At 40.5% G+C, this 12,530-nt stretch overlaps 1 protein-coding gene across 1 annotated transcript in view; it reads right to left on the bottom strand.

Annotated features, from left to right (window-relative positions):
• Positions 1 to 369: 369 nt before the first annotated feature.
• Positions 370 to 12,530, bottom strand: part of LOC107553842 (ATP-binding cassette sub-family C member 8-like) — a 61,393-nt gene continuing 49,232 nt past the window's right edge. The window contains exons 14-20 of the mRNA XM_016236160.1: positions 12,101 to 12,185; positions 11,578 to 11,658; positions 11,369 to 11,506; positions 9,646 to 9,771; positions 8,819 to 8,915; positions 1,027 to 1,277; positions 370 to 399 (exon numbers count right to left, since the gene is read on the bottom strand). Of these exons, the coding sequence (XP_016091646.1) occupies positions 370 to 399; positions 1,027 to 1,277; positions 8,819 to 8,915; positions 9,646 to 9,771; positions 11,369 to 11,506; positions 11,578 to 11,658; positions 12,101 to 12,185 (808 nt within the window). The remainder of the gene's footprint in view (positions 400 to 1,026; positions 1,278 to 8,818; positions 8,916 to 9,645; positions 9,772 to 11,368; positions 11,507 to 11,577; positions 11,659 to 12,100; positions 12,186 to 12,530) is intronic.

Here is a 12,530-nt window from a genome sequence, read left to right as displayed (position 1 = left end):
CGGCAATTAAGACAACCAAAAGGCTATTCATTACCGCAGAACTCCAGCAGAAAACATCAACAATGAGAATTAACTTAAAAACATAAGAACTATTTAGTGGAAAATCTAAATCAGGGTTAAGTATGTATACTTTGCATTCTGTGTGTCTGTTTAAAATGCTCTGAGCAATTTCCTAAGCAGTGATGGAGAATTAAGTATTGATCAGAATGACTGGTTTGTGAAAATACAAAAAAAAAAAAAATAGGCTGATAAAATGTCCTGTACTGTCTCTGCTCAAGTGGAGCATGTGAATTGGAAAAAATTAGATTTTTTTGTACTTATCGCACAGAACAGCTGTGTGCCAAGAATCCCATGGGATGGTGAGCATATTTAAGCAAAACGCTTGTGCTGGGCCTGTGTCTATAAGAAAGGCAGAGATATGGAGGACCACAGGCTTCTTCTATGCAGCACAATTTCAACCATCAGACTGAGTCAAGCTGAGGTTTATTAGATAAACGTCCTCGCCTCTAACCCTGAACAACTGGAGTCTAGCTTTACTGTGTTATCTGAGCTGTCACAGCACATGCTAGCTCCAGGCTAAACCCACCACAACATGCTCTTCCTCAGTGACAGGGGTGGTCTATTAATAAAGTGAGAAGTCTGATTCTGGCTCTTAACACCTTCTCTCTTGTCTTGTAATCTCACCTGTAGGACATTACAAATCTGGTATATTTGTCATGGAGAATTTTAATAATCAACATAAGCAGCCAATGAAATCATGCATCTAAGTTGTCAGAGGTTGAGGAACTGTGCCACTTCAGCAGGTGCAAACCATAAATTATGTAAATCTTTTACACTCCGAGCCTCAATCATTCAAGGGGGCACTTTACAAAGTAGGTCTCAAAGGCAGGTCTCAGACATTCACTTTTGGACAAATTTGACCAGAAAATCATAGAGACACCTATTAAGTACCCAGAACACTTATGCAATCATACAGCATTCTTCAGAAAGTGTAAACATCAGGTTCACATCACCATCTATCTTTACCTGCACTAGGGAGCTGTTGTGTGTGGCTGCAATGGTTTTTTTGGCTGTGATGACTTTGGACGTCCAGTAAGCGAGCCAGTAGTCGATGCCCACCAATAGGGAGTGTTTGAGGAGTTGGGACAGCAGGAGCAAGAGAAGCAGGAGGAGGCCTGCTGAGCTCAGGTATGTCCCGCAGGATTTCCATGGGATGGTGGCTCTGTGCCTCATCACTTGAGATAGGTTATCTTCTTCATCGCTCTCCACGGACTGTTCTATATGCATGAAAGGAAAACAAAAATATGGATCGATAGATAGATATTGAATTGTGTAGCATACAAAACACGTGACAACTTGTCTTGTCCAAGATAGACAGATGAACAGACAGACATACAAGATAGATCATTTGACAACTTATCTCTTCTGACATTCATACAAAAAGATCCTTGTCCACAGTACAAATGTAGACTTGAACTGTAGAGAGTGCTCCCCACTTGCTGCTCCAAATTTAAAAAGCAGCATCATGCTGGCATTTTAAAAACACAAGTGTTGGTGGATGGCAAACAGGGGAGAGATATAAAAAGCAATAAACAGGCTGCAAAGCCCACAGGCATGTAACACTTGGACCATGCTAGGAATACCCTTGAGTGCCAGAGCAGTGATACTGTGTGTATATATATATATCAAGTTTAGGCTGGTAGAAGAGCATTTACTAGCACAGCACATTAGCCGTCATGAAGGGAAAAAACGTGCTACAACCCATTATGGTTTAAGAACTCAGTACAATCTCAATGCTGACGAGACCATCCCCACATTCATTATTCATTCCAGCTTGGTCTGTACCGTCAGCAGATGATAAATGCTTTTGCTCTCTCTCCCACACCACAACTAAAATACAAAACAATGTTCAGCGAGAAAAAAAAAATTGAAGTGACACCTGGAGAAAACTATCTGCTACTCTTAATGGCAGTTAAAGCTAACCAACCAAACCCTGAACCCTTGGTTGTATTCAAAGGATAGTAAAACGATGATTTCACAGAGAACACAACGTGTGATGTGACACTTCTGGAAGAGTTTCTGGTCACTTTTTCAAGAAAAGCATGGAGTCTATTGTTTTGTAGGTTACTGCAGTGAGAAGGCCAACCTTTCAATATAGATTCACTACTGGATTATACTGAAATTTGGCCAACTGCCACATGACTGGCGCTCAGGCTATATCTGCCATCTAGAGCAGTGGTTCTCAATTCCAGTCCTCGTGTACCACCGCTCTGCATATTTTGCATGTCTCTCTTATTTAACACACCTGATTCAGATAGCCAGCTCGTTAGAAAAGACCTCCATGCATGTACTGTGTTCTGATTGAAATGGTCCCTATACAGCGTTCATTGCTCCCTACTCCCTGAGCACGGGAAATCAGTTGAAGTTTACTTGAAGGAACATCCATTCATGGATTTGCGCTACGCCACGGCCTGCAGCGTCATCACACACAGACGAAACTTACTAGAGAAGTGTGACATAATATACCTCTGTAAATAAATAAAATTTAAATTCATGTCTCGCACACTGTAACATATACGCTCCCTTCGAACTGGAATCATGGCGCAATATTCTGTGATGTCCACTTCGCAGGGCACTTATAGTCGAATAGAACAAACGTCTGAAGTGATAAGAGATGCATACAAAATGTGCAGAGCGGTGGTACGTGAGCACTGTAATTGAGAACCACTGATCTAGAGAATACTCCATTACTGTAAATCATTATTTCCCACTATGAAAACAGGATCTCTTCGATGTACTGAATCTAGTGGCACTAGCATTATCCTGCAGACTAATGCTTTACAGCAGGGGTTCCAATCCTAATTCCAGAGGGCCACTTTCCTAAAGAGTTTAACTCCAGTTCACCTGCCTGCAAGCTTCTAGTGATCCTGAAGACCTTGTTTAGCTGGTTCAAGTGTGTTTGATTAGAGTTGGAGCTAACCTCTGCTGGAGAGTGGCCCTCCAGGATCATGTTTAGACACCCCTGAATTACAGCCTTTATAATCTATCTTCAAATCCACCTGTGAAGTTCCTACTTACAAATGATCAACTACAAACTTGTAAGTAATGTGCATTTGGTGTGCTTTATTTTAGTGTTTTTTATTCTTGTGCTGTAGTTGAGAATGATTTTCTCACACAAGCATGTAAGCTACAGTGTTCTCAGGATTTCTATTTACATAGTAAGGCAGGGGTGTCCAATGTTGCTCCTGGGGGGTGTTGGATTACAAATGTAAGAATCTGTTTAAGAACTGCTAATCCTACAACCTGACATAACATCACATGGAAAACTAAGGGGGTGATTTCCTATATTGTCTTTAGATGTTTTGGTTAAGTGGTCCCTTCTGAGGCTTGTGTAAGGCCACTGAATGCCTATGAAATACAATGCATTCCTGCCTTAGACTTGTGACTGCAGTGCCACACAGGACATTGTAAAAAAAAAAAAAAAAAAAAGAATCCGGCTAAAGATACACCAAGAGTCTCCTTGTCTTCGTTTCTGGGTTTCCTACAAGTGCCAATGTCCTGCAGAGTTTAGTTCCAACCTGCTCAAGCACACCTGGCTGAAAGTTTCTAGCAGAGGTCCTGAAGACCTTGATTAGTTCGTGTGTGTGTTTAAATGCAGAGTTCTGGCATGAAACTCTAGATTGCACAGTCCGATAGGTCCAACTCAATCTGACCTAATGACATCATTATCACATGGCACAGCTGATTGGTTCTCTCCTGTATTGGTAGCCAATGCTCAACATTCAAATATATGTCTAGTGCTTGCCGTAGCAGTTGCAACTTGCTTCAGAACAATGAAATCAACATCTAAGATAAGTGAATGCTCTTCTAATCCATCTCGCTGTGTATTGCGTGGTCTGCATAATTGAATAAAAAAATTAGCAACCATAATCAAGTTTAAACTAAATGTCATGTTAGCAGTTTTGCATTGTATGCAGGAGCGAATATTAAGCATATTAGCAGCAACATTTAGCAGCTGTGTTTATACAGTCGGAGCAAAGCGCAGTTTAGAGCATATGTAATCGCTCTGAGGACACGCCTATAGTAATGGACATGAAACAGATTAAGTGAAATAAGCATTCTTGTGTATGCATTTCAACTGGGGTTCTCCATATACATCTGTGATTATCCCAGTGTTCACATTCGTTATTTCTAAGGTCGATGTTTTCATTGTGATGAGTGTGTGGTTGATTTCAGCTGCACACAGCGTCAGAAGCACGTGCTTATCGCAGTAATATCAATGACAGTGTTGCGGGAGACGCTGAAGATCACTATCTACTGCTGTAACAGTTAGTCCGATGTGAAATGCATTATGGGTAGTGTAGATCGGAGAAATGTGGTCGTGCTACATGTGCTCTCGCTGTGCTGTGTAATTCAGAAAACGGAGAAAGAACATTTATATTCTGCTTTTATTTCAGTTCATTCAGGTCAGTCCACTCAGGGGTTTTTGTGCACTGTAACTTTGACAACTCTATCTGCATGAGAGAGTAAAATGGCATGCATCGGCTAACTTTGTCCGTCTCATCATTGCACGAACATGAATTAACAAGCTGTTATGCTACCGCTGGGACTGATGAAGTGGAGAAAGTAACAGCAGTTATCAAATGACTAAATTATGATATTTTCTCAGGTGGGTGCTGGGGAAGTCGTGGCCTAATGGTTAGAGAGTCGGACTCGTAACGCGGTTGCGGTTGCGGGTTCGAGTCTCGTACCGGCAGGGATTGTAGGTGGGGGGAGTGAATGTACAGCGCTCTCTCCCACCTTCAATACCACGACTGAGGTGCCCTTGAGCAAGGCACCGAACCCCCAACTGCTCCCCGGGCGCCGCAGCAAAAAAATGGCTGCCCACTGTTCCGGGTGTGTGTTCACTGCTGTGTGTGTGCACTTTGGATGGGATAAAAGCAGAGCACTAATTCTGAGTATGGATCACCATACTTGGCCACATGTCACGTCACTTTCACTTTCCTTATCTATCGGATTGCAACGATAGATATCCATTTTGTTAATTAAACATTACACACAGTGCACATCTAATTAGAGTTAAGCCAGTCGGCGTAGCCCAGGCTCACATAGTCATATCCCACTTTGTTAAGCTGGTCGGCGTGGTAGCCAAGGCTCACATAGTCATAGGCCACTAATATTAAGCCGGTCAGCGTGGTAGCCAAGGCTCACATAGGCATAGGCCACTAATGTTAAGCCGGTCAGCGTGGTAGCCAAGGCTCACATAGGCATAGGCCACTAGGGTTAAGCCAGTCTGCGTGATAGCCAAGGCACACATAGATAGTAATACATGGTTCACATGGCTCTTCGGAGCAGCAGCAGTACATACGTCTTGGCGATAGATCTGCTTGTTGGGGGGTGTTTTGTTCTTGTTTTGGCTTGTATTGTCCCTTCTATGTCTCCTGCTTTGTGGGGGGTTATTTCATGTATGTTATATTTGCAGCAGCAATATTTCTTACATGCTCACAGCAGCATGTTGTGGATGTATTGGCAGTAGCAAGTCTCGTTACTTGCTCTGCCGCAGAAGCAGCAGATCTATTCCGCCAAGACCAAATACATTAACATTGTCATGTACATTACCATGCCAATCCCTCCGAGAGTTGTCATGACAGAATTAGGGTTGGAGCTAAACTCTGCAGGACAGTTTCTCTCCAGGGTTACAATTACAGGGTTACCCCTGTAGTAAGGAGTTGATCTGGGAAGGTGAACATCAAGAAAGCAGCAAGAGCAAGTTACCAAACTTGACAAAAATATAAAGCTTAAACAACTATGGTCCTTTACTCTATACCGGGGTAGCCAACTATTTTAAAGAGTTTAGCTCCATCCTTAATCAAAAATAACTAAACCAGCTAATTAAGGTGTTCAGGATTACTGAAAGATTACAGACAGGTGTGTTGGAGCAGGGCTGTAACTGGAGTCTGCAGGAAGGTAGCCCTCCAGAAGCAGGGTTGGCTACCTCTGCTCTATACCAATTGCAATTTGCTTGTTGCATGCAGAGACCTCTGGATGATGCCAATATGTTGCCCTGTTCCACTTGGAAGGATCATATTTCTTAATTACAGATTCATTACAATGCTCAGTCTAGGCTTTCCACCAACTCCAGGGACCTCAGCCATCTGTCAGTGAATCCTGAGCTTCCTGACAGGTGGTGAGGGTGGGCATCCAAACATCTTGGCATCAGGACTTGCAGAGGGTGTAGCAATCAGATAATTGGCTTTTTTAAATGCTGCAGTCAGCAAAAAACTGCAAAAAGAAACAAGACGTTGTACTACTCTCTTGTCACCCAGGTCTTTAATGAAGATTTATGAGGATGCCTTGTAGGGGCTTGCATAGTTAATAGTGCAACAACCTATTGCTCTTTAATTGCAGGGAGCTTTCAGGAAAAATCTGTTATTATATCAGATGAGCATGTAATAAAAACTCTGCTAAAACACTTGTATTAGTGTTTTGCTGCATGTTTATCCACTCTTACCTTCTTCTTCCTCCTCAGTCTTCAAAGCCTCTCTAGAGTACATGGCTCGCCTCAAATTTTTTCGTTCCAGAACTGTCATATTCTCATCTACTGTCTCCTGGAACACAAAATAATGAATAACAGGGTATTCCGATTAGCATATTTGGCTAATTAAGCAGCATAAATCAAATTTAACTTTCTTTATATAATTGTATTATGTTTCTATGATTAGTTTCCAATTCTTTCCCTGAGTATTTGGGTTTCTGAAAAGGTACACTGAATAATCGTAACTTGAGATGACCTGTTTTGCAAGAACATCCTTACATCCTCCTGCACATGTTGAGAGTCTAAAATGAAGGGGTCACCTGAGAACATCTGCAGGTAGTTTAGGATCAAATGCTGTAAGATATGTAATGTAGAAGATGAACAGGAAGGGGCCCAACACAGTTCTTTGAGGTATTTCAGTGTTGTTCAAAGTCCTGTTGCTTAAATGTATTTTTGAACACAAAAATACAGTTCAACGACCTGACTGGCAGCTGTGTAGGCCACTAGATGGCATATTAGACACTTGTTTGGAGACATGAGTTTATTACAGTCACTGTTTTGTCTACTTAAGTCCCTATTTAAATGCTTTCTCTTCTCAGTGCATCCACTGTATCCTGTCTTTTTGATTGCCAAGCTTATATTTTTTTCAGCATAAACATAGAGATTAGTTTTCCAATCTTTCAAACAATGCAAACAAATGTCAACAAAAAGGTCAAGTGAGTATTTGGCATTGCAAAGCAAAACAAATGAACTTGACATTTAAATCACATCCTCTAGTATCTCATTAATTTTCTGCAGACTACCTTCTCAAATTCTTTATCTTGTCTGTGCATCAGAGTCTTCCACTTTAAGCCGGTCAGCGTGGTAGCCAAGGCTCACATAGGCATAGGCCACTAATGTTAAGCCGGTCAGCGTGGTAGCCAAGGCTCACATAGGCATAGGCCACTAATGTTAAGCCGGTCAGCGTGGTAGCCAAGGCTCACATAGGCATAGGCCACTAATGTTAAGCCGGTCAGCGTGGTAGCCAAGGCTCACATAGGCATAGGCCACTAGGGTTAAGCCAGTCTGCGTGATAGCCAAGGCACACATAGATAGTAATACATGGTTCACATGGCTCTTCGGAGCAGCAGCAGTACATACGTCTTGGCGATAGATCTGCTTGTTGGGGGGTGTTTTGTTCTTGTTTTGGCTTGTATTGTCCCTTCTATGTCTCCTGCTTTGTGGGGGGTTATTTCATGTATGTTATATTTGCAGCAGCAATATTTCTTACATGCTCACAGCAGCATGTTGTGGATGTATTGGCAGTAGCAAGTCTCGTTACTTGCTCTGCCGCAGAAGCAGCAGATCTATTCCGCCAAGACCAAATACATTAACATTGTCATGTACATTACCATGCCAATCCCTCCGAGAGTTGTCATGACAGAATTAGGGTTGGAGCTAAACTCTGCAGGACAGTTTCTCTCCAGGGTTACAATTACAGGGTTACCCCTGTAGTAAGGAGTTGATTTGGGAAGGTGAACATCAAGAAAGCAGCAAGAGCAAGTTACCAAACTTGACAAAAATATAAAGCTTAAACAACTATGGTCCTTTACTCTATACCGGGGTAGCCAACTATTTTAAAGAGTTTAGCTCCATCCTTAATCAAAAATAACTAAACCAGCTAATTAAGGTGTTCAGGATTACTGAAAGATTACAGACAGGTGTGTTGGAGCAGGGCTGTAACTGGAGTCTGCAGGAAGGTAGCCCTCCAGAAGCAGGGTTGGCTACCTCTGCTCTATACCAATTGCAATTTGCTTGTTGCATGCAGAGACCTCTGGATGATGCCAATATGTTGCCCTGTTCCACTTGGAAGGATCATATTTCTTAATTACAGATTCATTACAATGCTCAGTCTAGGCTTTCCACCAACTCCAGGGACCTCAGCCATCTGTCAGTGAATCCTGAGCTTCCTGACAGGTGGTGAGGGTGGGCATCCAAACATCTTGGCATCAGGACTTGCAGAGGGTGTAGCAATCAGATAATTGGCTTTTTTAAATGCTGCAGTCAGCAAAAAACTGCAAAAAGAAACAAGACGTTGTACTACTCTCTTGTCACCCAGGTCTTTAATGAAGATTTATGAGGATGCCTTGTAGGGGCTTGCATAGTTAATAGTGCAACAACCTATTGCTCTTTAATTGCAGGGAGCTTTCAGGAAAAATCTGTTATTATATCAGATGAGCATGTAATAAAAACTCTGCTAAAACACTTGTATTAGTGTTTTGCTGCATGTTTATCCACTCTTACCTTCTTCTTCCTCCTCAGTCTTCAAAGCCTCTCTAGAGTACATGGCTCGCCTCAAATTTTTTCGTTCCAGAACTGTCATATTCTCATCTACTGTCTCCTGGAACACAAAATAATGAATAACAGGGTATTCCGATTAGCATATTTGGCTAATTAAGCAGCATAAATCAAATTTAACTTTCTTTATATAATTGTATTATGTTTCTATGATTAGTTTCCAATTCTTTCCCTGAGTATTTGGGTTTCTGAAAAGGTACACTGAATAATCGTAACTTGAGATGACCTGTTTTGCAAGAACATCCTTACATCCTCCTGCACATGTTGAGAGTCTAAAATGAAGGGGTCACCTGAGAACATCTGCAGGTAGTTTAGGATCAAATGCTGTAAGATATGTAATGTAGAAGATGAACAGGAAGGGGCCCAACACAGTTCTTTGAGGTATTTCAGTGTTGTTCAAAGTCCTGTTGCTTAAATGTATTTTTGAACACAAAAATACAGTTCAACGACCTGACTGGCAGCTGTGTAGGCCACTAGATGGCATATTAGACACTTGTTTGGAGACATGAGTTTATTACAGTCACTGTTTTGTCTACTTAAGTCCCTATTTAAATGCTTTCTCTTCTCAGTGCATCCACTGTATCCTGTCTTTTTGATTGCCAAGCTTATATTTTTTTCAGCATAAACATAGAGATTAGTTTTCCAATCTTTCAAACAATGCAAACAAATGTCAACAAAAAGGTCAAGTGAGTATTTGGCATTGCAAAGCAAAACAAATGAACTTGACATTTAAATCACATCCTCTAGTATCTCATTAATTTTCTGCAGACTACCTTCTCAAATTCTTTATCTTGTCTGTGCATCAGAGTCTTCCACTGCTCGAACAGCTCAGGCTGAGAATTTTGGATGTCCTTTAATGTCCCTTCTGTCTGTATGCTGCCATCCTTCATTGCAATGATCTACAGAGGAAACATAATTCAATTATTACTTCACTTGCCACATAAAAGAAGGTGGACATTTTTAATGCCCCATGAGAAGTAAAGCCAATATTTAACAGCAAGCCTGTCCCTTTCTATCTGTCAGCTTAAAGTGGCTGTGTCTAAATTACAGGGAGTTAAAAAATAAATATATATATATATATTTTCTCACCACTGGTGATTTATTAAGTACCAGAAGAAGGAAAACTTTAACAAGGCAATTCATCACCCCGAGCCAGTGTGAGAGAGACTGGGGCTTCATTTGTTTCTAATAACAAGGCTAATGACAACAACAAATCAATTTGAGAATTGTAATATGTTTCATGAAAATGCTTTCTCTGGTTAGATATGTTGGGTCAAAGCATTTGGAACTATGCATATTTCTTTTTTAATTAACTAAAGAAATGGTTGCAGGCAAATGACATCTAGGAAATAAACATTTCCACAATAAACATTGTCTTCTTTTCAAGTAAACGTATCTAAACCAGACTCCGATTTACTGAGTACAATATAAAGATGTTTTCAGATATTTACATATCTTGAGGTAATGAAAATAAGCTTAATTCTCACATTCTGATATCAATTGTATCCATTTCTAATGTAGATTCTAAGGTACTTAGAATTTATTTTTTTATTTTGAATAAAGGAATATCCCAGGTTATTTACATAGTAATCACAATCGACCACACTTGTGGCATGTTGGTGAGCACAAAGTATTCCAGAAAGTTTTTTTTGTGTGTGTGGTTATCAACATATGCAACAAAAGTTTAACTTGCACTGAACCTGCAATATTCTTTTAAAAGTAAAATCTCTTCAAGTCAAACACACTGCTTCCATTCTGGAAGTGAGAAAATGTATATAAAAAAACTGAATCACATTCCTTTAATCGAAAGTAACCTATTTAGTTACGTTTATTAGAAGTAATGCAAAAATGTAATGTCTCAGTTCTCATATCTAAGTACTGTTTCCTGCTACTGAGCTTAAAATGTAGGTGTTTGATGCAGTGTAATAAGTGTTTCCTGAGAGACAAAATCAGGTTAGGAAGAAGAAGAGAATGATTTGCTGATTCTAAACCAGCAGTGGCCTTATTCAGGTTGAATGGCTTTGGTCTGGTCTGCAGTTTGATTTCTCTCATCGCAAACAGTGGCCAAATGGGGATTTAATTAGATTTTTCTCTGTGAACCAGATGGTCTATTTTCCTCAATGTGATTTATAATGAATTGTGTTAGTAGGATGTGCAGGTGAAAACGTGACAGAAACAAAATTAATTCATCCTTTGCAACAGGCTTGTATTGGGCTATAAATAAAATAAGTTTCTACAAAAATCATTTCTAAGGGCTCCTCAGAAATTATTTCTATAGGTTCTGCGGGTAGTTGACAGGTGATGAATGAAGGTGAATAATTCATAAGCATAGCTCAGCCTTTGTGAGATCTGACTTTTAAATTAAGCTTCTACATCTCAGAGCTCACCTATTCAATAATTCTGCCTAAGAGCAGTTTAAAACCGGATCTACTTATCAAAACGGGTTTAATGACTTTCTATAGGGGAGAACTTTAAGTGTATTTGCATATGAAGTACCCAATCTGCGTGTGGGAGATACTGCAGTTTGTGTGTCACAAGCACCACCGTCCTCTTCTCCTCCCTCAACAGTTTAAGAATACCCTCCTGCATCAGGTGATCACTCAGGTGAATGTCCAGCGCTGAGAAGGGATCATCCTACGATAACAGAAAAAATTAATTGAAGTCTCACTTCACTGATTTGTGTGTATAGCCATATCTGGACCTACCAGGAACACCACATTGGTGGTTTGATAAAGAGCTCGAGCTACACCGATTCGCTGCCTCTGGCCTCCGGAAAGAATAATGCCCTGGAAAGAGCAAAGAATAGGAAGAGGAAAGTTACTGGCAGGGCTGTATTGAGAAAATACCTCATTAGGAAGGTGGCAGGGGGTAGAAGTTGTTATGGTAACTGTACCACACATATGGCATGTGGATTAATCATGTTGACTGGGCTGAAACTCTTTAAATGAGGTGGAAGGCTGCTTTTAGGAACAACCTGAAAGCCATTTACGACATCAGGCTGCCTTAAATGTGACCTGAACTAAAAACCTGAATGAATGAGAGTAAACAAAAGAGATGGTTCCCTGTTAAAGGCTGCCTGGATACTAAAATATGAGGAAATATGCATGTTTATCAGTGGAATTCAATATGACCCATCATAACTGAAACTTTGTCATTTGCTGTACTAAAGCCATTCCAGATGGCTGGTAATGAAATGCGTCACAAAAGTCACATGGGCGGCACACTGACCCGTTCTCCGATCTCCGTCTGGTCCCCCTGGGGCAGGATGTCAATGTCCGGCTGGAGAGAACATGCTTCAATTACCGCTCTGTACCTGGAAACAACAAAAGATATGAGACTGAAGCACAGCTGGCTAGACACTTAACACTATGTGGTAATCTAGCTTTATTACTTTTTGAAATATTGATGTTAGTGCTGCCAATCGATTAAATAAAATAACTAATTAATACATTTTTTTTTCTGAAAATTAATCCCATCTATCATTAAAGTTTTTAAACATACTTTTATATTGCAATACATTCACATTCAAATTAATGTAGAAACAACAAAGACAGTATATTTTTAAATATTTGTTTAATGGCATCTTTTTGTGACTGAAGGCGAGTATCACTGATACCTATACTACTGATGTCTCTAGGAATCCCCCCCCCCCCACACT

Source organism: Sinocyclocheilus grahami, unplaced genomic scaffold (genome assembly GCF_001515645.1).
Source record: "Sinocyclocheilus grahami isolate Dianchi unplaced genomic scaffold, SAMN03320097.WGS_v1.1 scaffold483.1, whole genome shotgun sequence".
NCBI classification, from domain to species: domain Eukaryota; kingdom Metazoa; phylum Chordata; class Actinopteri; order Cypriniformes; family Cyprinidae; genus Sinocyclocheilus; species Sinocyclocheilus grahami.
This window is presented reverse-complemented; position numbering and strand designations above follow the sequence as displayed.